Raw genomic sequence first — 27,579 nt, forward strand, 5'->3', positions numbered from 1 at the left:
AACCAAATTACATGGAAGTTTTCTTTTTTGAGCTTTGTTTTATTAGGTTAAAGTTGGTTTTGCAAATTTGTATATTGTCTCTTTTTTATGCTGTTTCATTTTTCTTTCTTTTTGCACTTTTTATTAAGTTAAAGTTAGGAAATAAATTTTGCCCATGACAAAAAGCTAAATTACTACTTTAACCCTCTCCCATTTTTCACACCATTACCATGTTTCCAACATAAATAAAATTGTCATGCTTGGAGGAAACAGAAGTATTAAATAAATCAACAGTGTTGCATATCTTGTCACATTCTGTCATCATGCGATGCATTGGAGAATATAGTGAAAAATTTGTTCTTTTATGTTTGATAAAAAATATTTTCAGACTTTTGAAGTGGCAAGGATGTACATGTGGAGTTTAGCAAGGATTTCTGAGGAATCTATACAATTATTAATTAATTTGAAAATAAAAATGATCTCAAAATACTTTCTTATACAGCTAAGATCAGGAATATTGAAGTAAGATTTAATTGAGTGACGAGAGGATTTATCATTGTGACAATTTCTCATTTTAACTCAATTATGATATTCCCTCTATAATAAATTGTTACATTGTTTAATTGACAATTGTTACAATGTTTTACATTTAAATTATTTTAATCCATATATGTTTAGCGGTTATTTATTTCAATTAATTGTTCTTTTTATCTAAGGTCTTGGTTGGGATGAAAAAGGTAGTATCACATGTGAGATTCGTGCCAAAGTTCACGGGTTCGAATCCTACTCGTACTCGTGACACTAACCTTTTCATCTGAACCAAGACCTTAGATAAAAAGATTAATTGATTGATTTAAATTATTCTTGGTGTTATAAATCGTTAGTCAATGGATTCAAAAATCAAGATTTCCTAGTTTTATTTAAAGATATTCATGATGATTCAGATCGCATAAAACAAGTACTGAATTTTTATTTCTATACATACTCCAAAGAGAAAGGTATTCTCAGTCACTTTTCCTCAATGATTTTCAAGACTGGTTTTGCAAACAAAAATATTTTTTCTCATAAACTTTTTAAACTGACAATCAATCGTACTGATTATATTCATTTTTGTAATTTAAGAGCACAATGCAATGTGCTAACTAGCATTTCCTATAAAAGTTATCTACATCTGAAAGCTGAATCTTCACTTTTTCATTTTGACTGTATTAATTTTTGGAACTATGTTAAACAGCTAAACCATTCAAATGTGATCTGTAAATAATCAGTTACTTATAGCAGACTTTTAACCCATTTGGAGTTGAAGGAATTTCCCTCTTTAGTACAACTTTCAGCTATTGTGATGGATCTCTTGCTAACAGATTTCCTGGACGATTTTGGTCTTTTTGATGAAGTACGGAATTCTTTTTAAGGATATCTAGTTCTATTTTGCACATGAATGCTTTTCACAGGCATGACAGCCTTTTCTTACCTATTGCAGGGCAGTTGGGTAAGATACGCTTTGTACCCTCTAGACATAGCCGAAATTGATCATCTGTTGATAATTATTCTTTAAATTGGTATTTATTGGAACATGCTCCAGAAATCTTTTAGAGTTTTTAGTCCATTCCTGTTCAGTAGGATTTTCTCTTTTTCCTTGTTTGAGCAGACTTTTTGCTTGCTAGAGCAAACTTTTAGGTGCCACGAGAAGTCACAGTTTAATTTCATGATAAGATTTCTCACAGAATTGTTAAAAGAGAAATAGATACATATTATTAAGGATGAAATTAGGAAAATTCGACACTTCCTAATAACAAGGCCTGAAAGTTTTGAGGATTTACATTAAGTTAGCATTAGCCCATTATAGAACGTTGATAATTTCATCATTAATTGTCCCAATAAAGGCCAAAATACCTGGTTTACAGAGCATGCAAAACTGAAAAACAACTGCATAAAGATGCTATTTAGCACAAGAAAGAGAAGAGGATATATTATTTATGTAATAGTTAAAATAACAATGGTCTGATGATTGAACCTTGAGGAACACCATTGAGTAAAGGCCTACAGAAAAAACTATCAGTATTGTTACTTTGGAATTTATTATATTCTGATTGGGGCCGTAACTTATCACCATGGAATCTATTAGAAAAAATAGTGGATAATTTGTTAATAAGAATTTGATGGGAAATAGAATCAAGGCGTTATAAAATTCAAAAAGTATCAAACATATGTAAATATAGTTTCAAAATTTATGATTGATTGGTAACTTTGTTTTTACCGGTAATTAATAAATAAATAAACTTTATCACTAATAGTGATCCATTTATTTTGGTTTGTTTATCCTCTTCTAACGGGCATGTTTCTTCTTCTCGACATCTTCAGTGGTGAGTCTGTTTATTCGAGCTCCTATTATATGGTCCACTACTGAAGATGGCACACCAAAATGATGGGAAACGACCAAACAAAACGACAAAATACAAAAAAAGGTTTTTCTCTGTTGAAAAATCGATATTTCGATATATTTTGTACCGTTGTCACGTGTTGTTTATGAAGGAGGTTAAAAATTCGATTTCTTCTGTCGAAAAGAGACTTGAAATGAATTTCTGATGGCTTTTGCCCAGAAATTCCTGTCGAAAACTTTGGGCCAGTTGAACGGCGTTGACTACCTGTCCCGGTACCCTCACAGGTGCGCACCATGCCACAACACCCACAGAAATCTTCCAGAGGACTTTTTGACCACGGATGACAAGCTGGGTGCAACTTGTGACTTGTTCAAAAACCAAGTCAAATTCACCCATCCTGTACCCGTCTTTCATCCGGTGAACATCTCAAGAGAAGGTATTCGCCTTGGGATTTTTATTTAACTAATAGGTTGACTAAAAAAAAGACTTACTTCTTGGAAATTGTAATCCACTTTGTTTGCTTTTAAAACCAATTAGATTTGATACCACTTTAATCCGTAGACCTGGGCTTCTGGGCTTCCCAAACTTTTTAGCCAGCGGACCCCTTTCACAGAACAAAATCCAGAGCGAACCGCTCTCATTCAAGTATTTAAAATTAGATACTTACAGTATGTAGTAATGTGTGGTGTGTAGTGATCGTTAATGATTATTTGGAGATCATGAGATGCGATCAGGTGTGACGTAGGTTCAGAAAATCATTTTTCTTATCATGCCAACGTTTCGATCTTTATCGAGATCATCTTCAGGGCTGAAAGTGTTTGTTTTCTGTGTAGATGTGCCATTATTGAGTGTGCAATTACTCCCTAGGTTGCCTGGTCAGTTTGGTCTCATGTAACAACCGCCAGCCAATGGATAGAGGCCATTTACCATCCTCAACTACTTAAAACGGAACCTGGCAATAAATATAAAACATGCCAAGTAAATAATAAACTATAATACATTCCCATTGTTCACACAATAAATATGATACGTGTTTTTCTGCCCGTTTATAGGACCCGAACCTTTCGTGGCATAGGAACCCACACTATTAATGATTTTAAATGTAGATAGATTTATTTGCTAATTAACAAAATTTAAAATTTTACAGATATGGTATTTATACAACATTATATTATGAACAGTAGATTTGTATTATATAACAATGGCATTCACCCAAAAGCTTCTAACTTCTATTTCTCCTATCTAACCCCAACCGAAGTCCTCGAGGCCATAACCAAATCCCACTCCAATGCCATTGGAATTGATGGCATCCCTATCCATTTTCTTCAACTCTGCCTCCCAATATTACTACCTGTTCTACTTCACATCTATAACTACTCACTCCAAAACTCTGTTTTTCCGACAGCCTGGCAAAAAGCCCTTGTCCACCCTGTCAATAAAACCCCCAACCCATCCTCCCCTACAGACTACCGTCCCATTTCCATCCTCTCAAACCTGTCCAAGCCCCTAGAAAGATTAGTCCAAGCACAAGTCTCCAGGCACCTTGAACAGTCCCATCTTCTCAACCCCCTCCAATCTGGCTTCCGCCAAGGTTATTCCACCCAATCAGCACTAATAAAAATTACCAGTGACCTCCACTTAGCAATGGACCAACAGAAAGTTACTATACTTGTCCTTCTTGATTTTTCCAAAGCTTTCGATTCTGTCCCTCACTCTTCTCTCCTCTCTAAACTCAAATCTTTTTACTTCTCCGCCAGCACCATCCGTTGGTTTCACTCCTACCTTACCAATCGCCACCAAGTTGTCTCCCTTCCCAATGGCCTTACCTCCTTCGTCCCTCTAAAATCTGGGGTGCCTCAAGGCTCTAGCATCTCTCCTATCCTTTTTTTCATTTATATCAATGACCTGCCAGACTCCATCCAGTCCTGTAACTATCACCTATATGCTGATGACTCCCAAATATACATATCCTTCCACCCTTCCGATCTTCACTCGGCCATTCTCAAGATCCAAAAAGACCTAAACTACATCAACGAATTCCCTAGTCCTCAATCTGTCCAAATCCACCGACATAATTATCGGGTCCAGGCAACTCCTCAATTCCCTCCCCAGCATCCCACCTCTCATGCTAAATAACCATCCCATCCCCTTCTGCTCTTCGGTTACAAACCTAGGAGTAGTCTTTGACCAAAACCTTTCCTGGCATTCTCACATTTCCCAAATTTCCCGCCATTCCATTGCCTCCCTCAGCCTGTTTCGTCAGTCCTGGCTTCTCTTACCTTTCTCCACCCGCAAACTCCCCTTATACTTCCCTTCTTCGATTATAGCTGTGTGGCATACAGTGGTCTCTCGGAGGGGGGGAACGCACGATTGAAGCGTATTATGAATTGTTGCGTAAAATTTGTGTACGGCACCCCACGGGGATCCCGGGTGTCGGGGTTGTATTCCCAACTTTCCTGGCTATTCCCCTCCTTCCGTGCACAGTATTTCCTAGGTTGCTTTCTTTTCCAGTCCATTCACACTCGTCATCCTCCTTACATCATTCAATCCCTCCAATTCAACTCCTCACATCTCACTCGTAAGACCTGCCATCCCCAATCGACCTTATCCTTCCGCAACATACAACCCATACCTTCGAAAGATCCTTTCTGATCCAAGCCCCTAAACTCTGGAACTCCCTTCCCCTTTCTATTTGTCACGCTGCCTCCTTTTGCTTCTTCTTAAAAAAGCCTAATCTTGTGCTGGGTGAGAGATCAGTCATTCTTTCAAAATAACAATGCAGTGAACTACATATTATTATTTAAAGTTCAAATTGTTAAACAAATATTATTTATAATATGTTTTTTGAATGATTTTAGGTACATTTAACTACATATTGTCATTTAAAGTTCGTATTGTTACATAAAATATTATTTATAATTTTTTAAAAATGATTTTAGGTTAGCAAAACTATTTATATTAATTTTGTTGGTATAACAGAATTTAATAGCAATATTAAATGGGTTTTTCGTACAAAAGGTGGTTCTATATCTTTGTAGGCTGATGGAGGAATCAATCTTGGTTCTAGTGAAGTTGTGGGCGATTGATAATTTATTATTCCAATCTTTATAAAATTTAATAAGTAAATTTAATAAATATATCTGATTGAAATTATGAACTTAAAATCTTTATATAAAAGAATGGTGGAGTACAATGTAGGTTTTTTAAAAATTATTTTAATTATAGTATTAATTGTAAGTAATCGTCTTTTAGTAGATAAATTTGCATTACCTCATGCTACCACACCATAAGAGAAAATTGACTGCACAAGTTTTTAAACTCGTTTTATGGTATTTATATCAATTATATCTCTTAATAATCTAAATTTATAAAATAATGATAACATTCTTTTTATTATAGATAGGTTTTTGTCTATGGTTAATCTTAAACATTTAATTGAACAAACTTGTTTAATTTCAAAGCAGTTAGAGCAATTTTTGAACGAGCAATCGCCGTTATGTACTATTAAATTATTATTATTTATATTGCTTTCATTTTGGATACTAAATATAATTAATTTAGTTTTTTCTGTGTTCAATAAAAGTTTATTTGTATGATACCAGCGTATTTCATTTATATTTCCAGAGGCTTTTATCATTAATTGTTCATTTGTTTCATCCTCAATTAGTAAGACGGTATCATCAGCGAATCCAGTAATTGTGCAGTCTACGTCAAGGTCAAAAATATAGATCAGAAATAATAATGGTCCCAGGACTGTTTGATTTAATTTGGGGGGATAATGAATTATTTATTTTAACTACTTGCATTCTATCCATAAAATAACTTTTGACAATTTTAAAGCTAAACCTCTTATGCCTTTTGTTGAATAATATTTCATGGTCTATTGAATCCTTGCTAATGTCCAAGAAAACTCCCATCATGATGTCATTGTCTGATTATCTCAGACAGAAGGACAAAATGAAAATAAAGGAACAATGGAATTCACTCATTGGACACAGGCAATCCAACAAATTTCAGAAGAAAAGAAACTACAGAATGTGTCAAAGGAAGCAGGAATAAACTAAAAAATAAATCTTAATAGGATTCTTAACAGGACACTGCAAGCTAAATGGACACTTAAAGAAGATTGTAATAATCCAAGACGGCACATGCCGATTCTGCAAAGAGGCAGAGGAGACACCAACACATCTACTACTGTGGTGCTACACTTGCCCCCAGGAGGAAGTGTTTTGGGATGTACAATGTGACCAAAGAAAAGATTCGACCTCTGAAACCGGGCCTATTAATCAAGTTTCTTGATGAAATAGGACTCACCGATGTGCTTTAGGTAGAGAACAGGGGATAGAATAGCTCTTAAGGGGCGCAGTAATTTTACCTCGACTATTACATCTACATCTAATCTTCCGCCGGTTTAAAAAAGGCCCAATATAAACATTACAAGTATAATTTTTTACACACATCTACACAGAAAACAAACACTTTGAGCCCTGAAGATGATCTCAATAAAGATTGAAACGTCGGTACGATGAAAAAAATGTTTTTCTAAACCTACGTCACACCAGACCACATTAGCATCTCACGATCTCCAAATAATAATTAACTAACGGTCACTAAACACCACTCATTAATACAAACATTCAAATCTGCTAGTTGAATTTGGGATGTAGTTATTTGAACAAAATATTAAAATCCTAAAATATGTTAGATTGAGGAGAAAATAACACGGTTTGAAGTTTTTTTCACAAATTCATTTCTTGTTACTCATATTCTATGCATATTAATTTGGCAATATTTATTGCACTATCTTGTCAATCTGCTTCCCCTTCTTTTCTTTTTAATTTTAATAGAAAATTATTCCTTCCAATAAAGAAACACTTCAAGAATGCCAAGGAATTGAAGCCAAGGATTCAATTACGTTTTTATTTATTTTTTTAAATTTAGTACTTAACAAATATGAATAATTATTTTTATAATAAAAGATAAAAGAGTGAAAATAATTTTTTATGATTATTTGGCAATCGTGAGATGAGGTCTGGTGTGACGTAGGTTTAGAAAAACATTTTCTTTATCGTGCCATGTTTCGATCTTTATTCAGATCATCTTCAGGGCCTGGGATTTATAAACATTGTTTAAATGATAGAAATTCATGTAAGATGTGAAAATGAATGTATACAATGATAGAAATTTAAGGTTCAATCAAAGTATTTGTACTCGCTCAAAGTGTTTGTTTTCTGTGTAGTGCTCAAACACTAAATTGAAACAATAAATTATTTTAACGGGTAAAAATAATTTATTGTTTCAATTTAGTTCAGATATATAATCATAAAAATTAACAATAGTTACCCCCCCCCCCTGCAGAAATCAATGGAGTTGATCCCGCCTTTAAGTTGGCAAACCAAAAGCGAATATGGAATTTAAAGAAAAAAAGAATACTTTCCCTCTGTGAAGACTCAATGATTCCTGTTCACGCGGATGAAAATGAGGAAGAAATGGATTTCAGCGATAACGAAAGTATTATTTTCATGACATATTTTCATTTTTACATCTAACATTTTGATTTTTGCTTATTTTCACTTCCAGATATTCCATCAAGTATCACATGCCATCCCAACTTGTACGCACTCGTAGATCACATGGAAAAAGATCCAGATCCTTATTTGGATGGAGTAATGATACATTTGATCCTCCTAGTTAAGAAATATTAATTATTAAAACTCTTAAAACTTTATTGTAGGTTTATGATTGGTACTATACTGGTGGAAATATTGGAACATTGCTTATTAACGATAATACGTATTTAATTAGATCAGCACAAAAGAAGAAAAAAATAATTAACATATGCAAGTATTGATTTTTAACAATTTTTATGCTCATGTTGAGAAATGAGTATTTTTTAATTAATGGATGTTTTAGTGCTTTATAGACTAACAGAAGACTTTGGAACTGGCGAACTTAATAATGAATTGGATTATACATTTCTGACAAATAATCAGTCTGATATTTTTCAAATTGATACTTATAAAAGTAATAAACTGTAGTGTATAATGATTTAATGTAAATAGTACACATTTGAAGTTCTGTTTTAGATATAGCCCTTATTAGGCAGAAAAATAATTGCACATATGTGACATTCAATGAAGTCGACGATGGAATAGTGCAAGACGTAGAGATAAATATCGATGGGGAAAATCCTTTCATTTCGTCTTCCATTAATAATAAAATCGTCGGCGAATTTTGTACTCTGTCTCCAGATCAAGAGCTCACCATTTGGAAATCACAAGAGGGGTAAATTTACAACTTCGCTGGAATATGATTTAAAACTTTTCTTTTTCACCTTCACATTTTTACAAATATATAAAAGGAACACAACTGAAAAAGGGGTACAAAATGCGCAACTAAAGATAGTAAAATACTGAAACTTAGCAGGTAGACCAAACTGTTTGGGGAGATGAAAATGATTAAGACAACCAAATTAGAAGTTTTTTGTTTTATTCCCATCCACCTCCTTGCCAAACCAAAGGGAGACTGCATACGCCCACTAACTAAACCTATTGTGGCTCATTTGGGTGAGTTAAAATTTAAATTCATCCTTGTGTCTCGTCCCTTTGAGGCCCAAGGAAGTTAGTGAATAGTTTCATTTGCGGTTTTGTTTAAATTCTAACCTAATGGGTCTAGGAGGTCAGGTCTCTCCTTTTACTCCTTTCCCATAAAATATTTACAGTGAAACCCCTCTAAGCACCCTTCTATAGCACTACTTCTCTTAACAGGCAATTTTTGCATTCCTAGGAAAAAAGAAATTTTTATACAATTTAAACCCCTCCATACCGGCCGCAGACACTGCTGCCAATTGCTTCAGAGTAATTCACCCCTCCAGATCAGACATATGAATGAAATATGTAGATGTGAAAATACTTGTTATGATCAATTTTAAATTAAAAAAACAAAAAAAACATTAACTATAGCCTATGCTTGGCCATTTTGGTTGCCCATGGCAGAAATTGTGTAAAAGAGCTCTCTGGTATTTAAAAATAATTAATTCACTACTTTCGTGGTCCGCTTGACCAATTAATACATGACAATTAATTAAGGGTTTTAGTTGAGATGAAAAAAAGTTAACGGCACGAGCGGGATTTGAACCCACGATCTTCGGCTAGATACGCCGCTGCTGTACCACTCGAGCTATCGTGACCTCGATCCCCTCGGACATCAACTTCCCATCTCAAGTGAATTAATGATTTAAAAAATGAAGTACACTTCAATAAAGCTCTCCGTCGCCATTTCAATTGTCGTTGAGAATCAAAACCGATTACACGACATTTGAAAAATGGCAAAAGGAGGGATAACTCATAAGGTGGGGTTGAGATGGGAAGTTGATGTCCGAGGGGATCAAGGTCACGATAGCTCAAGTGGTACAGCAGCGACGTATCTAGCCGAAGATCGTGGGTCCGAATCCCGCTCGTGCCATTAACTTTTTTTCATCTCAACTAAAAACTTTAAAAATAATGTAAATTTTTTTTTCATTTTCTTTTTCTTATGTTTCGCTAAGTGATATAAATTATAAATAATAATATATGCAAAGTTGCATCCCCCGCAGCGTTAAGTAAATAAAGTAGGCAACCTGCAGATTGTTTGTTCACTTAGGGCTTGTAGTTGAATAAAAGACATAATTTTTCCTTTATTTAATATCATCGTATAAAATAGGTAAATAATTAAAATAACAAAACACATTCACAGAAAAGCAACTTATGTAGTTTTTACTGAATAAATTAAAAATTGTAGCCAGTGACACTTTCACTCTGTCCGAGCTGGCTCTAGGAATTTCGAGGGGGGTTTTAAAAATTATAAACGGGAAGACGAAGACCATGCATTCATTGCACCCAGAAGGACTGTAGGCATGACGCACATATTCTGTCTAACTCAGTCAACGTATTAATCAAATAAACTTGTGCCAAATACTCTACAATACACAAACCAACCCACAGGCTTAACAATCCTGGATATATTGTATGATTTAACTTATTTATAATTTATAACTGTTATATTTACCTCCATGAGAATTGGAAACAAACCGACTGCCTTTTAGTTCATTTCTAGCTCATGTTATAAAATATTTGTTGTTTTGATCAATTATATTATAAAAATCAATTAAGAAGATATCGTTTGAATTCTGCTAAAAATATTCGTGTTTATCAGAATCCTGAGTCACATAAATGCATTTATATTTATTAATTATATGAATGTGTAAATTAGCTATGTTCTATTTATTTATTTATATTTTTTTAAATGTCTCTGAAAGTCTCTATTATAATATTTCTAGGAAAATGACAACTGACAGTTTGAATTGTAAAGGAATGAATGTAACAGATTGTTGGGGCCAAGTGTACTACATTGATGCTAACACAGTTGCATATATGGACCGCTCAACAGTTAACTTTGTAGATCTTAGGGTCTCTCTTTACATTTTATATACATGAACATTGCTTTTTCCAATAGTAAAACATTAATTCACAAAGAGTATTCTTTTCAGACGCACATTTATGGTAGAAGCTCAAACACATTCGACATAAGTAACATCACAGAAGAATGCGATAAGATATTTTGCGGAACTCAGGGATCATTCGGTTTACATTACATTACAACTGGGCATAATTTATTGTCTCTCGATCCGCGTATTGGGTGGATCCAAAAGTGGACGCATGGAATTTCAACAAGTCCTTGTTTAATCAGCACAACACGTGAACGTTTTAAGTATGTCGCAGTCGTTATAATTACTATAATTACAAAGAGTAATAAGTTTCTATGTACAGGGAAATGATCGTAGTGGGATGTCAAAGGAGTGATAATGTGGCTTACATGGAAAATCACTTCCAGGATGACGGTTGTTTCAGTCCATTACATCCTTACATTTTGCCATCCAGGGCTGAATCATTGAACAAAGCGAGGTGTGAAAACCTTTGCCTGGACTACCTCATCAACAGCAGGTACAATAATGGAAAATGAAAAAAAAACACTTGTATCACATGTCACTTCTAAACATTTCAAACCTTTTTATTTTTTTGCTTGATGGTGAGTCATTTTTATATTAAAACATTATAAGAGTGAATAAGTAATTTATAAATTACGCTTTCATAACAATATCAGAGTTGGGCAAAATCAAACTAATTCAATCATGATTAAGAATTTTGATTGAAGTTTAATCATGATTGAATTAGTCATGAGTAAATTAATCATTATATGATTTAGTCATACCTCATGATTGAATTAATTATGATTAAATCATATAATGANTGAAACCTACATCACACCCGACCGCATCTCACGATATCTGAATAACTATCGATTAACGGTCACTAATCTCTACACATTTATTATTATCATTATTTTTTGGCTTTTTATAACGACGGAGTTTTACTTATAATTGGAAGATTGATTTTTGTTAAATAAGGTGTTGAAGGATTTTCGTTTTGATGAAATAAATTTCTGTTAGAAAATTTTTTAAAAGTGACGAAGTGTATTTTTCATTTTTTGAGCGCCCATTTGAATATGATTTATCGAAATTTAGTCATGACTAACTATATTGTGACTAAATTAGTCATGCCTCGTATTTAATTACTAGTCATGACTAATTTAGCCATCAATCACATATGGCGACTAATGATTAAATTAGTCACTTACTACCAATCATGACTAACGGTCTGAGTGATCAATCATTAATCATTAGACATGACTAATTTTTGCCCAATACTGAACAATATTCATTTTTTCACTTGGGAGTAAATCATGAAGTCATTAGCGCTTTAGGCACCTCAGAGGATTGTCAGGGAGGGTTCAGGATGAAAAGTGTTGGACAGGGGGTTGGGATGAGAGTGCAGGGTTCATGAATGCGTTTGTATTGATTACTTGGGGTTTTGAGTAGAAAAGGGATTTGGAGATCTGTGTGGACAGTAAAGTTGCATACAAATTATAGGAAGCTCGGGTAATGGTTTGAAGGATTTTGAACTGGAGTGACTGGATTCCTTGAAGGTTGGAAACCACAGTTCAATTCCTAGGGGGTTTGGACGAGAGTCCTCCAGGGTTTTATGGATGCACCTGTATTGACCTCTTACGGTTTCAAGGACAAAAGGAATCTGATGGACTGGTGCGTTGTAGAGTCGGATGAAAAGTAGCAAGCATGGGTGAGATTTGAAGGGTTTTGGACTGGAGTGACTGGATTCTTTGAAGGTTGGAATGATTGAACCCCACAGTTCAGTTCTTTTTATCCTGATTGGTTGTAACAATAAGGCATATGTGTTGTAGTCAGAGTTGCGATCTGTTGTCAAGTAGTCTTTTCAGTAGTTTACATCATCTGTTTGACTATGAATCTGTATCTTACTTTCCAACACTCCACTTCTCATTCTAGACACTAAATCTGTCTCAGCCAATGGCGTCGGTTAAGAACCTTGGATGGTGAGACCTTGGAGTGCGGACCCTGTGTCTCGATGAGTTTTTGTATGGGATCTGGAGTGGCGGTGGATCCTTAATCCTTGCTCATGAAGCTGTGTATGTGACCACTCCTTGTGAGCCTTGGGTGGTGTGAGGGCATTGACCCAAATAACAGATTTTATTATCTTACTTTACAGCAAGCATATTTGTTGCTTAGATCAGAATAGAGATGTACTAGATTGGAGGAAAGGTGATACAACTAAGGGTGAAGGTTATTTGCTGGAATTTGGATTCTTTGAGTCTGATCCTCCATTTCTTGAACCATTCTTCCAAACAGGAGAGATGGGGGAGAGTCTGGATGTTTCTGAAGATCAATGGATCAGAATAGAGATGTACTAGATTGGAGGAAAGGTGATAAAACCAAGGGTGAAGGTTATTTGCTGGAATTTGGATTCTTTGAGTCTGATCCTCCATTTCTTCAACCATTCTTCTAAACAGGAGAGATGGGGGATGTTTCTGAAGACCACTGGGTCTGGGTTTGCTGAAAGGATGGTGGTATCATCTGCATATGTGGAGTACAGTATCAGTTTGATAGTAGTGTAAAGTAAGTAGAGAATGGGACCAAGGATGCTGCCTTGCCGACCACCTGCCTTGGCATGGTAGATTGGAGAAAATTCATTTTAAAAATACTATTAGAATATTAATTATAAATTAAATTCATCTAATATTTCAGGTTTAGATTCATTACGACTGGACTTTGCTGTTATGAAAATCGGGGCATTCATATTTTGAGATCGAATTCTGTCGGAGATGTTTTCTGGCAGAAGAGAGTTGACGCCACAAACTCAGACGATGAAAATTTTAAACCATCAGAAATCAAACTACTTAATCAATGGGAAAATGAATGTGTCACATTGTTTAAACAATCCCAGACGCCTGTCAGTATAAAAAGGCAGGCAACTAGTAAACACTTATTACAAAGTAAGAGTTTATTTATCTTTATAATACGATTAATTAAGGTTTTTAGTTGAGATAAAAAAGTCAATGGCATGAGCGGGATTCGAACCCACGATCTTCGGCTAGATACGCCGCTGCTCTACCACTTGAGCTATCGTGACCTCAATCCACTCGGACACTAACTTCCTACTCAACCCCACCTTTTGAGTTTTTGCCATTTTTCAAATGTCGTGTAATCGGATTGGATTGTCGACAACAAATGAAATGGCCATGGAGAGCTTTAGTAAAGTATACTTCATTAAAATTCATTAAATTCTCTATTTCGTGGTCCGCTTGACCAATTAATGTATTACGATTAATTAAGGTTTTTAGTTGAGATAAAAATTGAAGTTGAAAAATGGCAAAAAGGAGGGAAAACTCAAAAGGTGGGGTTGAGATAGAAAGTTGGTGTCCGAGTGGATCGAGGTCACGATAGCTCAAGTGGTAGAGCAGCGGCGTATCTAGCCGAAGATCGTGGGTTCGAATCCCGCTCGTGCCATTGACTTTTTTATCTCAACTAAAATCTTAATCGTAATACATTAATTGGTCAAGCAGACCACGAAATTAGTGAATCTTTATAATACTTTCATCAAGTTTTAAACCTTACCTGTGCCATTGACTTATTAATATTTATTGTTCAATACCTACAATTTTTTAAAATTTAAATTTTCATTAATTTTTACAATGAAGCTTTTTTTTTTTTTTTTTAAATAACTACGAAGTTAACTAAATGTTGAGTTTTTATATTATTCCTTCATCTATTGTGTAGGAATATATGAAGAAAGAAAACCCGCAATGAGAAGAAATATGGACATCAATTCATCAGAGTATGAGTTTTGGCAGAAATCAAAAAAAAGTTTACTACAATATTGTGATTACCTTGTCCCAACGCTCCTTCAGATTTGGGATATAGAAAATGAACCAGAGTGGTGTTCTAAAGAGCCTTCAGACATTGAACCTCTCACTTCTAGTGACGAAGAAGAAGATATCGCTGAAAGAGTCGCCAAGTGGTTTGAAACGTATGAAGAAGGTAAATAATCCTGCTTAAAAAAAAACTTATTAACTTATTGAACATAATATATTTCAGATATAAAAGGATGCCTTGATATACATGACGAGAAAAAAGATTTTAGTGAAAATGAACAAAACGGTAATACAATTTGAAAGCAAGCACTGTTCTTTTAAACATTTTTTCTTCTTCTTCTTTTTCAGAGAGCTGTAGGAACATAGACAATTCCAAAATTGACAGTCTTTTTCCTTCTTTCACCGATGTCAAAAATATTGTGTGCAATGATTCTGTAGATTTTAAGCATGACGTTTCTCATAAACAGCACTCAGACATCGCCAAGAGTTTTCCGAGAATAGAAAATGTACCTAGAGAGTCGTTGCAGTCCACCTCAAAAATATTGAAAGACAAATTTGTTCCAGGTTTTTGATATTAAGCAAAAGTGTCGAAGGTTGGATAAATTTTTAATGTTTTCAGTTTTATTCTATTTAAATTCTTTGAAGCTAGTTCTATGGCACAATTGTCTTTCAACTTGTTAATTAGATATTAGTAATATATTAATATATAAATCTTTTCATATATATATATAGATCTTTATTCAGATCATCTTCAGGGCCTGGGATTTACAAACATTGATTACAATTAACAATTACATGTAGGATGTGGAAAAAAAGTGTATTTATACAATTTTTTTATATTTTTTTATTAGTATAAAATTGATTATAAATCACATTACCTTAGGAAATAATAATAGTTAAAAAATTAAACAACGTTAATTTTTTTTGCGTCTGCTCATGGAGGGGGGTAGTTATCAACATTCTTTTTAACCAAATACAGATTATCATGTTTATTCCATCCAAAACATTAATATTTGTTATATGGCATTCTTCTTTAAAAATGTTAATACAATTAAAAGAAGTTAATTGTTATTGTAATTGTTCAGAAAAAACAACAAAAACAAACAGCACAACGTCCACTTATTAAAATTTCGAATAATTTAAACTGAAGTATTTGACGGAAAGTTAAATAGATAAATATTGAAAAATGTATGACAATTAAGTTTAATTACGTAATGAAAACATTTCAACTATCTTTTCTGTGTTCACTGTATTTCTGTTCACTAATTAAACTGTGCAATTAAATTCAGGGGTGAACTTCTGCTATATCGATCATAAATATAGATACAAATATTGATTAAATTTCATGAATGTAAGAGTAAAATAAAAATTCCAAAAGATAATTATTTGAAGTTCTTTTTTTATAATGTCTTTTTTTCCCTATGTTTCTTATGTAAACTTTCTGGATTTCGCCTGTTAGCTGGCATCATACTTTCAATCATTTCATTCACCATGAATTCGACCATGTTGTTTGTAAATTGAAGTACGCCATCAGCGATGACAGCATCGTGTATTTTTCTTTGTTCTTCATTTTTAACCGAACGTTCCATTTCTGCTAACTCAACGGCAATCCCGTCCATTTTTCTTGCTATGCTGCGTAATACAGGCGAAGGGAGTGCCGCTAGCGCAGATTTAAATGTGTCAGTCTGCATTATCGTGATGATGTTTTCATCTAATTTTACATGCTTGTGATGTTTGTATACGCAGTGAAAGATATATTCCAACACTTTTTTCGGCATTAAATGAGGATCCTTAATAGGCCTTGCGATATAAGGTGGTTTTAATTCGCTAACATCGGAACTTTCTTCGTAATCAAATATTGAGTAAATATCAGGTTCACTTGAGCCAACACCAATTGATTTTTGAATGTCTTTGCCAATTATCCTTCTCCTGAGATTTGGCTGGTTCAATCGTGGTGAAATAGACGGAGTATTAACATTGAGATACATAGTGTCATTAACATTCTCTTCGCTAACTGATAAGGTTTCTTTGTCATTGTCAGTTGTTTCAAGGTCCGTATTGTCCTCAGTGTCTGTTATTTCTTCATCAAGATGAGTTATGTGAACATTGTTAGAGACATATGAACTAGAAGTATTAGAAATAATATTTAAATCGGAGGAACTTTCCTGATCACTACTGTCTTCTAGAGACGAAAGACTATCAACTTCTGACTTTTGGTGTAATACGATTGCTTTACAAAATTGATCATTTCTACCTAAACTTTCCAAATGATCACATTCCATCTCGATGTACTCATATTCTACGGGGTACACAGCAGTTGTGATTTCTGATTCTTCATAAAACACTGTATGGGAATCAACTTGACGGCAGGACACATTTTCATCCGTGTCTATATTAAAAAATGCTATTTCTTTTCTTTCATTTGTGCTATCTTCTGTTTGTTCGACCTCACTCATTTCAGCGCAATAGTGTGTAACAACTGTTGAATACTCTTTCATTACGAAACTTTCTCTTTTGCCCATTTCAATTTCTTTGTTCTCTCCTTCTGTATGTAAAATAGGTGAATACAGTACTCCACAGTCTATAATGGTAACAATATGAAGAGGTGAATTTCCCATTGCTGGAGTATCTTTTAACTTAGTTAAGACATGGTGTCCATGAATTACCCTCCTAAAAATATAAGATTTATTGAAATAAAAACGTGAAAAACCTTTGAAATTTAATTTCACACTTAAAATAATATTCTAATAAAGAATTCCTCAATATTTCAAATTTTAAACCAAGAACTGGTAGTATTGTAATCGTGGTGAATTTAGAAAAAAAATCATTGTTGCAGTAAACTGACTAGTAAAGTAGTAAAACTGAACTGCAAAATAAGTTTATAGTATACTACTGTCAGTAATCTACCCAGAGGACACAGGCTAAGAAAAACCAGCCAACGCTGGCATTCAATATGAGAGATTAAGGAGGTCTTGATGCCATCATCATTTAAGGTGAATCTCTTAGTCGGTGTAAATGGGAGTAGGGTTAGGATGGATCAAAAGCTCAGTGTGGAACTTTTGGAAGAGCGATCGAATGTGGTGCAGCAGTTGTATTCTTTCGAGTCGACTGTGGGGGTTCCAATTAGTCGAACTAAAACAGACAATTTGTACGTATGTCGGGTTCGAATGCAGGGCTGCTGGATTCAGACCCGGGACCTTTACATACAGTGATGATCGCTGTGTCAACGCCTAAACCATTGTGGTCACATACCCTGGTTGATGGTATTGCCTGCATATAGGAGGAGTACAGTATCTTGATCAGTAGTCTGCAGTGTATAGCAAATAAAGAATGGGACCAAGGATGTTCCCTTGCAGAACACCACATTCTGGCAGTAGGGCTGGGATGGATTGAAATCACAATGGGGAACTTTTGTAAGAGGGTCGAATCACTTCATTGACAAAAGAAATTTTGAGGTTGTTGATTATGAAGTTTGTAATATATTGAGAGCTTTGATAATTAGTCTAAGGACTTTTGATTGGAAGGATTGAATGTCCAGAGTGGTTGCAGTATTTGCTTGTAGAGTTAATTGAGTTTTGATGTTCAAAACAGATTTCTGTCTGAAAGTCTTTTGTCTCTCAAGACTTGTGTGGGGATTTCATGTCAGTCTGCAGTATACAGGGTGAATTGCTACTCGTGCTACAAACTTCTCCAGTAGATTCTTCACCCTAAAATGAACAAAAAAGTTCATATTGTCCATGGTCCGATTCTNGACCATGGACAATATGAACTTTTTTGTTCATTTTAGGGTGAAGAATCTACTGGAGAAGTTTGTAGCACGAGTAGCAATTCACCCTGTATACGTAGTTCTAAGTATCTGACGAATGGATGTATAGAGGAGGGCAAGACGGTTTTTTCAATGTCAATGCAACTGTGTACATTTTTCCACATTCACTCTTCTCTTCCACTTCTTTGACAATCTTTGATAAACTCAAGGTGTTCTTCAAGGTTGCTTGAATTCATGTTAAGACTGAATTGCAGTTTTATTCATATAGGTGGTAAGGATGGTGTTGTGTTGTTTAACAAAGTAAGCAGTATAAAACAGAATGGGATCAAGAATGCTCCTTGTGATACAGCATTAATTTGGTTAAATAGGATTAACAATAATAAAATAATTCATAAGTACTTTGATCTTTTGTCAATGCACATTTTTTTAATTAAAATGGTTGAAATATTTTTGTAAATTATATAAAATGTTTGGAAAGTCAATTACCCTATGCACCTGTAGTGTTTGTCCATCCAAGGGTTAGGCACAAGAGTTACGATAAAATGATTTGAATGTACTTTTTGTTGTCTCTTTATTCGTGTCCTTTTCATATTCAGTGATAAATTTCCAAACTCTTCATGGGATATTTCAGGCTCTATTTCTCCATCCAACCATTCGTCATTAATATTCTTTATTTCTAAAAGAAGTTGGTATATTAAAAATAAATTTAACATTTTCTTTGTTTCTAGAGAGTTTTGAATTAAGTTTATTTAAAGTATTCTGTGATGCATCAGTTATATCAGACAGCTTTTGTGATTTAATTTTTCAATGATAATAGAGGAAAAAGAAGATTTAATCTAGTCTAAACAAGTTGTTAGTTGTTTGCATTGAAATAAGGGCTATGGCCATAAAAATAATGATATGGCAGATTTGTTTCAAGACAATAAGTTACAGAAATGGCTTTACCAATTCAAAGGTGGCCTGGGAAGATCTAGCATATCAAGAACTCCTGGGAAATGCATTCAGGCAACTCTGTCTTCCAGGACACAAGTGGATTGAAGGCAGCTCTCACACCCTGTAGACCGCAAATCAGCACATCCCAAAGAATGCTCTAGCAACAGAGAAAGAAATGACTCGATGAATTCATCAGGTACAAACATCTTTTTCAGCAGACAGGAATTAACAAAAACAATAGACATTTATACTGGCCGTTGCCCATTTAATTATTAATTTGAAAAATGGGAAAACTGAAATGTGCTGGGTCTACCATGAATCAGAAGACATATCAGAAGTGTGAAGCATTAGCCTGCAAATGGTACAGCTACCTAGGAAAGCTGACTATAATGCCTAGGGAAATAAGTAAAAAAGAACATTGGAAAATGTTCAACTGCCTTAAAATATTGCACTTTCTGAGATATGGAAATAAAGAAGAGTTAATTCCACGATAGTTCTTTAAGGTTAGGGATGGTTAGTTAACATAAGGTAAGGTTAGGTTAGGTTAGGTTCTTTAAGAAAGAAGTAAGGGAGACTTCTGTCACCAGTGACCCCAATGAGAAAAAAAAATGGCTTTACCAAATTTGAAAAGGTATTACATTTTTTAAATTGTAAATACTTAAGTTAATCTATCGAGTAATAATTAAAGTATCACGAAGAAACTGGAATTTTAATATGCAATAGATGCCCAACAGTAGTTGTTTAAACTCAGTTTGGTCTGCCAGAAGCATTTCAGAAGTTGAAATGTCAAAATCCAGCAGAGATAGGGAGATAGGTCAATCAGGGTGATCAGAAATGACCAAACTACAGGCTCATCATGAAGATCCAAAAATAAATCTGACAACATAACTGCTATAAACGACTATTGCATCTCAGTATCAAAAAGAAAAAACAAAATAAAGTATATTAGATACTGAAGAATAATTTATCTTTATTTAATTCTTATTCGTATCACATGCACAAATAAAACTGAAATTGTATAAAATTAATCGTTTATATTTTACTTACTTCCTCCGTAAATTAAATTGGGAGTTAGAAATTTAATTATTTGTGTATCCGCGTAAGATAATAAATTTACAGTCTCTCCTTCCAACATTTTTGATTGTTCAATAAGAGATGGGTCCCAAGCCAAATTTTCATCAAATAAACTTTCTTCCGATTTAGAAAAACGTCCATTCAACTGATGGCGAAAATGGAAACGTTCATTCTTACAGAGCTGGATAAATCGTCTGGTTAAATTAGGCATAATGTCTGAATGAATCTAAAATTAGGTTAAAAAAAAAAAATTACAAACAGCCAGCTATTGCAGATATTAATTGTAATATTAAATATTTACTTTGTATATTTAAAAAATGTAAGACAAAGAATTTACTAACCATCTTCTCACATGTATCATAAAGGACTGATGATTAGCAAGATAACAAATTGCATTAAATTAAAAGAAAATTCATTAATTACATATTCAAAGGCTTTGACTTGTATTTAACATATTGCTACATTGTGTTAATTTATGAGTATATTTTCATAAAAAAAAGCATAAATACATAAAATTACCTCAAAATAGACCCGCCCAATTAGCACATTGCCAAAAGATAAATCGAAGTAGACACATGATTTCTAAAAAGAAACAAAAACAATTAGCAAATATTTATAGAAAAGTTTATAACACAGATTTGGTCAATACCTATGATTCAGCAGAATTGGCTAGTTTATATTAAAAATAGAAAGGTGGAGAAGTCATTAGGATTTGTATGCCTCTTATTTCCCAGGGTGCCATTTCTAGATGGCTGAGCTGTATGTGGTCTGGCAAGCCATTAAAATCAGATTCACTGACTCCCTGAGTGCATGGTGGGCTCTAAGGGGCAAATTCTCAGTAAATACTGATGTGCTTTTGCTTGAAAGACACAATGAGTTAGAGCATCTTGGAAAATAGGTAGTTGTCTGAAAACAAATGTGCAGACGAGCCTGCTAAACCTTCAGACTTTATACCTCGATGTTCATCTGAGAAGCTGTTGTGTGTCAATTGCATGGTTGATAGGTGTTACCCAGAGAGACTAAATTGCAGAAGAAAGATCGGCCATATGTGGACACATGGACACTTACTGCTCGTGTACCACTTAATTGAAGGGTGTCATTCCTTGGCTCCTTATATACAGCGAGCAGGAATGCCACTCGATATGAGAATTGTACTCAAGTACAACAAATCTGAGTCCTCCATTCTGATTTTTTAAGGAAACTAGTATTTCCATACATTTAGATTTTTTTATTGCAGGCAATTATTGTGGTGATGTACTGTGTTAACTGTTTTGTAAGAATGTATTTATAAGCGTGAGTGTAGGTAGATAGGTAGGTAGTTGTATATGAGTAAAGGGCGATTGAGGAATGTTGAGTACTTGAATGAATGATTTGCAAATAAAAAGACTGTATTTTGGAGGGTGTATTTAGGTTAAAATGGGGGTTGAAATGACCTTGTTGTAGCTTGAGCCTAACCTTCAGCAGTTGTATGGATAAGACCGAGATCTAATCCCTGACAACCAAAAAACTGTAGTTTTGATGCTGCATATATGTGCACAATTGAATAAAAAATCAATAAATAAATTACTATTAATTTATGAAATAGAATTGTTGGCCGATTTCTGGGTTCGGTGACAACCTGAGCAATCATTGAACAATAGCCTGATCGCACTGGTCCAAGGTTGTAAAAAAGCTGACTTCTTTTAACCTTAACCTTGAGCAGTCATTTTAGATTATTGTGCCACTAGATTTCCATCATACATTTTTGTCTACGGCACTAATTCATGTACTAAGGAGTTCTGATTTGGGTTTTAAGTCAGTGGTTTGTTTCAATACACCCCAAAGTCTACAGATAGGCTCATTCCTATAGATCTTATGTTCATTTAAATGTCAGTGTTAAAGGAGCAGTTATATGAATATTCTAATTGTTCATACTGAGCGAGAGCTGAGTGAAAGCCACCAAAATCTTTGATAAAACTAATATAAAAGTTGGTTAAAACTATTGCTGACTTATCAGAGAAAATATGAGACCTTTGAAAAATCTTACAAAATAATTATTGAAAGGAGAGCTGACTGGAAATATAAAGCAATTACATTTTTTATAGCAATTATATTTTTTACTCTTCTTTTCCGGTTGTTGACGATTTATATTTCTTGTGTTTCTTTTCAGGAACTAGACAACCATCAAAGAAAATGAGTTTGATGTTGACTAGTTCCTGAAAAGAAATCCAAGAAATATAAAGGAAAAGTAGTCAAACCTGGAGTCCTTTCTATGTTATACGGGTGGCAAAAAGATGGGAAACTCTATGGGCACTGGCATAAAGAGACCCTAAACTTTGAGCACCATGTAAATCTTGGCCTCATCACAACTATCTTTCAAGCTGAACTGCTAGCCATAGAAACCTGTGCACTTGAAATAAACAAAAAACACCTAACCTAGCATTACAGTGGGTCCCAGGTCAGAAGAGAATTACAGGTAATGAGGCAGCATTGCTTAAAAAGGACCCTTGGTACTACCCATAGGGCCAAATCCAATTGTGGAATGACCTTTGGCCACCTTAAAAGAGAACTGGAATCATGGGTAACTAACGAACACAACAAATACTGTGAGAAAAGGCAAGTCATGAGGCAAGCTAAAAGACTACTCCAAAAACATCTCAATAGGAGAAAGCGAGAAAGAAATGACTGAACATGTCCTATGGTGCCTGGGAAAATCATTCTTGAATCATGCAAATCTTGATATTATATCTCTGAGAAGAATTATTTACTACATTAAAAAACACATATCTGCCAAGAAATTCATTAGATGATCAGCACAAAATGAAAGTTTAAGTGCTAAACGTATGAATCTAGGACTCGTACTTATACTTTATTATATATAAAGTTATTTGTAAAATAATTCTTGTCATAGAGGAGGGCTTAATGTCCGAGTAGTATTTGGGACAAGGGGTTTGCCACTTTACAGTACTTTCTCCATGTTATTCACGATTAAAAATCCATGGGCTATGCCGGGATTCGAACCCAGGACCTCTAGTGTGGCAAATATGAGTTAGATGCCCTAACCACCAGCCACTGTGGTCCCCAAAACTCCATATGAAGAGGGGGGAAAGAGTGAGAGTGCTTTACTACTCTGGTGTTTTTCTACTGTAAAAAAGCCAATTGGAATTAATTTTGAATTGAATTCAGGGCTGTTGAGAATCTAACCCTGGACTCTTATAGATATAAGTTACTGTGTCTGCTCTAACTGTTGTGACCACCAACGATGAATGAGAGTAGTGAGACAGCTTAGTAAGGAATATGTTGTTTGGTTAAAGCTTTCTACTAAATTGAACCATCCATTTTTGTGTATTCTGTTTCAATTTTATATAATTTTAAGCAAATCTGTTTCCATCTATTGCAGTCTTTGGTACTACAAATCTCATCAACAGTTATTTAGCAAGTTTATCCTTTTTCATCACAATTGATTCTTTGTTTTGCCTTGGCACCCAAGTCACAACTCAGTTATTATTTAGAAGGGATCAGAGGTTTTGTTTTTAACAATGGGCAACACCACAAGAAAGATTATCTGAAAATGTGTAGCCAAGTGAATGAAATAGTTTCTAAGGCAACCTCTCTAATTTATCCAATTAATTTTGACTTCAATAAAATCAGCTTCATATTTTATTACATATATTTTGACAGGTTTGAAATTAATTTGTGCTTCATATCAATATAATACAGATTTGATTTGTGTTTTTGAAGGAGATGCAATGCTCATGACAGAAAACAGAATTTTACGCAATAACCAAAACAAAATTTTTTTTACAAATACAGGTTTGGATTTTAATTATAAATGAAAAGGTCCTTAAGCCATAATTTTGAAGTATACTTAAAGAAAAAAAAACACTTACCCCAGGTCCCACTCCATATAGTAACATAAGTTCTTCTGCTGTTGTGTCATCAAATTGATGGATTAGTGGATAGAAGATACGGTGTGGTTGGATTTCTAAAAGGAGGCCATACTCGTCTCCTACAAATTTTTTATTAAGATAGACAGCGACATCATTATGAACTCTGCCACATCGAACATCCTGGAAATTAAAATAAAACAAAAAAATTCAAAAGATAGAAGCAATAAATATTGGAAATAAATTTAATCCCTTAATAAAATTTAACATAAAATGATTTTTTAACAGACAAATCAATGCAATGATTTATTTATACCGCAATAAAATTCCAATTGTCAAAAGAAGCAATAGTTAAAAAATCTTTTAAACAACAGTTGTGCTCCAATTTTGCAATTTAGTCTTTGATAATGATTGAAAAAATGGGTTCAGCATTCATTTTCATAACACAATTTTGTATATATATAGTTTATTATATGGTAAATTCTTACTCTCTTAAGCTTCCATATCATTTCTGACCATTCATTCAATGGATACAACTTCAATGTTGGGCGAACAAATTTTTGTGGAAAATATTTGTTTAGTTGCTAAAAAAAAAGATCTTTATTAGTATCAGTACAAATTGTGTTCAATCATCAATTATTGATTTTTTATTATATAAATCAATCAATTTTTTAATATTTTTCAGAAAAATAGTGTAGATTAGATTAAATTATATAGGAGCCGGCCTATGCACCATTGGTTTATTGTGCATCTCCACTTTTTTTTTAAATCTAAAGCTCTTCGCTAAGGTTGAGGCTTTTTACCAGACCCCAAATCTTTTTCAAGGGCTTCCATGTGTATCCTTCAGGCTCTGGCTTTTCCTCTCCCAGGATCTTGAATGTGTAAAAAAATAATAAAACAATTAATTGTTAACAACTAAGTCTGATTTGCCTATCCTCACTAAGTTGTCAGACCACTTTTGGCATTTTCCATTTTCAGTGTGTCCAACCAGCAGGCCAAAACAGCAAGGAGAAGCAGACCAAGATGAGTGGTAATGATCAAATTATAGGTTCATCACCAAGAACATTTAGGTGATAAGTAAACCATCTAATTTCAATCTTATTTAAACTACTAATTGCTGTTAATGGAAAATTGAAAAACTTAGATATTTTCATTAATTGTTGTTACTTTTTTTTGTACTCTTACTATTCAAACTTTTAATACACAATAATAGTTACATTTTGGAATACATACAATATGTAGGATCTTTATGTGGATTTATCTAATGTTTACAATAATTTAACAATGAAGATATTAGCTACTGGGTTAACATATGCTTGATGCAATTAAGTCAAAATGTATTTGTTTTCATATTAACTTAGCTTCTAATAGCAACAATTATTTTTTATTGTTGGTTTTACACTGATTTTTTTTAAAAAGATTTTAACAAATGTTACCTTAGCTATTTTAAAAGCCCTAAATGCTTTTTGAGATTGTTCATGCCCATTAATCGAAATTGTATTTCCAGTCTTTTTGAAAATGTCCCAAGCATTTTTTTGGAACATAACAGTATAATACTAGAATTTGACAATTCAAAAATTTTGAGACTACTACATACTACACAATAATTACTATGGTAACCGCAATATGAAAATGTTTATGTCCATGTCCCTGTCCGTACATATTTATTTATTGCTTGTTAATAAGTGATGTTTATTTTAACTTTTTTAAATTTCCTCTTTAAAATGTTTAGTAGTACAATAACAATATTTACAACAAATATAAAACTATAAATTTGAGTCTTTCATAGTTCACACGCTAAATAAATATCACCGAAGAAAACATGCATGTTTCCAACATTTGTTATTTTTTCTTAAACGTTACTTGTAAGGTCTTTTGGTAAAAAACTGTAGTGTCTATAGGGATAAATAAGAAAATATATCACAACAAAGTACATTGTCAGTTACAAAATATTAACGTTTAGAGCCATACACACCCATGACATTGGCTGTTTGAAAGAAAAAACAAAATATAACAAGCCATAATTAGCATCTATAAAAATAGTTTAATTGAATGCATTTTGATTCCCAAGAAAATTGTATTGATAGTTTCATGAATGTTTACACTTTTTTCATATTAACACGGATATGTTTTTGGGTTGAACTATTTAACTATTTGCCCCATCATCTATTTCACATTACTTAAGAGAATGTATGGGCTGTGTTGTTAGGTTAGGTAGAGTTGGGTTAGGTTAGGAATGGTTAGAATTTTTTAAATATATAAATCATACATCATGGTCCTGACAACATTGAGTATTACATTTTTAAGTAAATAAAGCGCTTAATTACAGATTGGACAACATTTCTACAAATCACAAGACGTTTGGACTATTTTTTTATTATGCATAATATTAATTGCAATAATAATATTATTTTAACACAGTTTTAATAGTTGATGATGGGTCTTCAAGTTGGTGAACTCAGTTGAACCGGCACAGGGAGTAGAGACAGACCCAGTAAATGACCCTTTTAATAGTTAATTTCTGCATTATGCATTTAATTTTTAAAATATACCAAGTACTAACTTGATAAAGAATGGCGGCACTTCAGATCCAACAGGGTACAATTTTGTGGGGGACCAAAGTTGTTCCTGGGTCGTTATGTGCTACAGCAAATGAAAGCTAGGTGATGCTCTTGCAGTCTAGAAGAAGATGGTGCGAAGTTTGAACCAGTGCCTGATTGCAAGAACAAGCCGTGTCTGGGCTGATGTTGAAGTGATGAGGTACTGCCATGCCCTGTCAAAAGTTGTATTAACCTATAAAAAGTGCTGCGTCTTCAAACGACAGGAGAAAGTTGGACAATATTCCCCGGTCAGTCAGCACTGAATTGAATTGCTTACATGCTGCATTGATTTATTCTTTTCCTAACAAAAGAAGAGTTATAAAGGATATAATAGATGTATCCTAGGGTTAGGGTTAGGTGACATATCAATAATTCAATGTTGTTCTATGAAGTGGAGAAAATAGCTGAGTGCGAAGTGCAGGTTTTTCATCTAGACCGATTCCATTGATGGACAAATTGCTTACAGATTCAAAAACTCTAATACATCTCAACGACATTGAAAAATGTACATAAGAAAAATAATTTTTATAATTTGTTTTAACAATAAATTTGTAAAACTTTGGTTATTTCCATTCTAGGTTTGTTGGTAGGAACACCAAACCCGTCAAACAAAATAGAAAAATAACAAGTATAGGTAACAGCAGCCCTCAAGAGCTCAAGAGGAACCCTCTCAAGATTATTTTATATAAATTAATTTT

General features: G+C 33.8%; 2 protein-coding genes across 3 annotated transcripts; one reads left to right on the top strand and one right to left on the bottom strand.

Moving 5' to 3' along the window:
- The first annotated feature begins 2,477 nt into the window (after nucleotides 1–2,477).
- On the top strand, nucleotides 2,478–15,362 carry LOC106663375. The gene is made up of 13 exons (XM_014388187.2): nucleotides 2,478–2,796; nucleotides 7,719–7,871; nucleotides 7,941–8,026; nucleotides 8,095–8,200; nucleotides 8,274–8,384; nucleotides 8,447–8,645; nucleotides 10,678–10,807; nucleotides 10,888–11,108; nucleotides 11,168–11,341; nucleotides 13,516–13,763; nucleotides 14,548–14,808; nucleotides 14,866–14,928; nucleotides 14,991–15,362. The coding sequence occupies exons 1-13, from the start codon at nucleotides 2,565–2,567 to the stop codon at nucleotides 15,212–15,214; spliced, it is 2,208 nt and encodes a 735-aa protein (XP_014243673.1). The 5' UTR covers nucleotides 2,478–2,564; the 3' UTR covers nucleotides 15,215–15,362.
- Nucleotides 15,363–16,021: 659 nt separating this feature from the next.
- LOC106663380 lies at nucleotides 16,022–27,352 on the bottom strand. Of its 2 annotated transcripts, none has more exons than XM_024226736.1 (7): nucleotides 26,845–27,352; nucleotides 24,770–24,865; nucleotides 24,285–24,464; nucleotides 20,935–20,997; nucleotides 20,389–20,641; nucleotides 18,895–19,084; nucleotides 16,022–17,312 (listed from the first exon to the last, which is right to left on the bottom strand). In XM_024226736.1, exons 2-7 carry the CDS (start codon nucleotides 24,788–24,790, stop codon nucleotides 16,043–16,045), a joined length of 1,977 nt encoding a protein of 658 aa, XP_024082504.1. In that variant the 5' UTR covers nucleotides 24,791–24,865; nucleotides 26,845–27,352; the 3' UTR covers nucleotides 16,022–16,042. The 2 variants fall into 2 exon arrangements, with proteins under 2 accessions (XP_024082504.1, XP_014243677.1); XM_014388191.2 differs by lacking the exon at nucleotides 26,845–27,352 and adding an exon at nucleotides 25,718–25,902.
- Nucleotides 27,353–27,579: the final 227 nt, after the last annotated feature.

The sequence above is a fragment of the Cimex lectularius genome, unplaced genomic scaffold (assembly GCF_000648675.2).
Source record: "Cimex lectularius strain Harlan isolate CLEC.00 unplaced genomic scaffold, Clec_2.1 scaffold79, whole genome shotgun sequence".
Taxonomy (NCBI): Eukaryota; Metazoa; Arthropoda; class Insecta; order Hemiptera; family Cimicidae; genus Cimex; species Cimex lectularius.

What these genes read in the sequence shown, in the direction of transcription:
- LOC106663375 (XM_014388187.2), top strand. Translation starts at nt 2,565, where the DNA reads ATGGCTTTTGCCCAGAAATTCCTGTCGAAAACTTTGGGCCAGTTGAAC. An exon ending in CAGATCCTTATTTGGATGGA is followed by an intron (nt 8,027 to 8,094) that starts GTAATGATACAT and finishes ACTTTATTGTAG; the next exon opens with GTTTATGATTGGTACTATAC. An exon ending in GAAAAAAATAATTAACATAT is followed by an intron (nt 8,201 to 8,273) that starts GCAAGTATTGAT and finishes TGGATGTTTTAG; the next exon opens with TGCTTTATAGACTAACAGAA.
- LOC106663380 (XM_014388191.2), bottom strand. Translation starts at nt 25,825, where the DNA reads ATGTTCCAAAAAAATGCTTGGGACATTTTCAAAAAGACTGGAAATACA. An exon ending in TGATATGGAAGCTTAAGAGA is followed by an intron (nt 24,465 to 24,769) that starts GTAAGAATTTAC and finishes TTTAATTTCCAG; the next exon opens with GATGTTCGATGTGGCAGAGT. An exon ending in TATATGGAGTGGGACCTGGG is followed by an intron (nt 20,998 to 24,284) that starts GTAAGTGTTTTT and finishes GTTTCTTTTTAG; the next exon opens with AAATCATGTGTCTACTTCGA.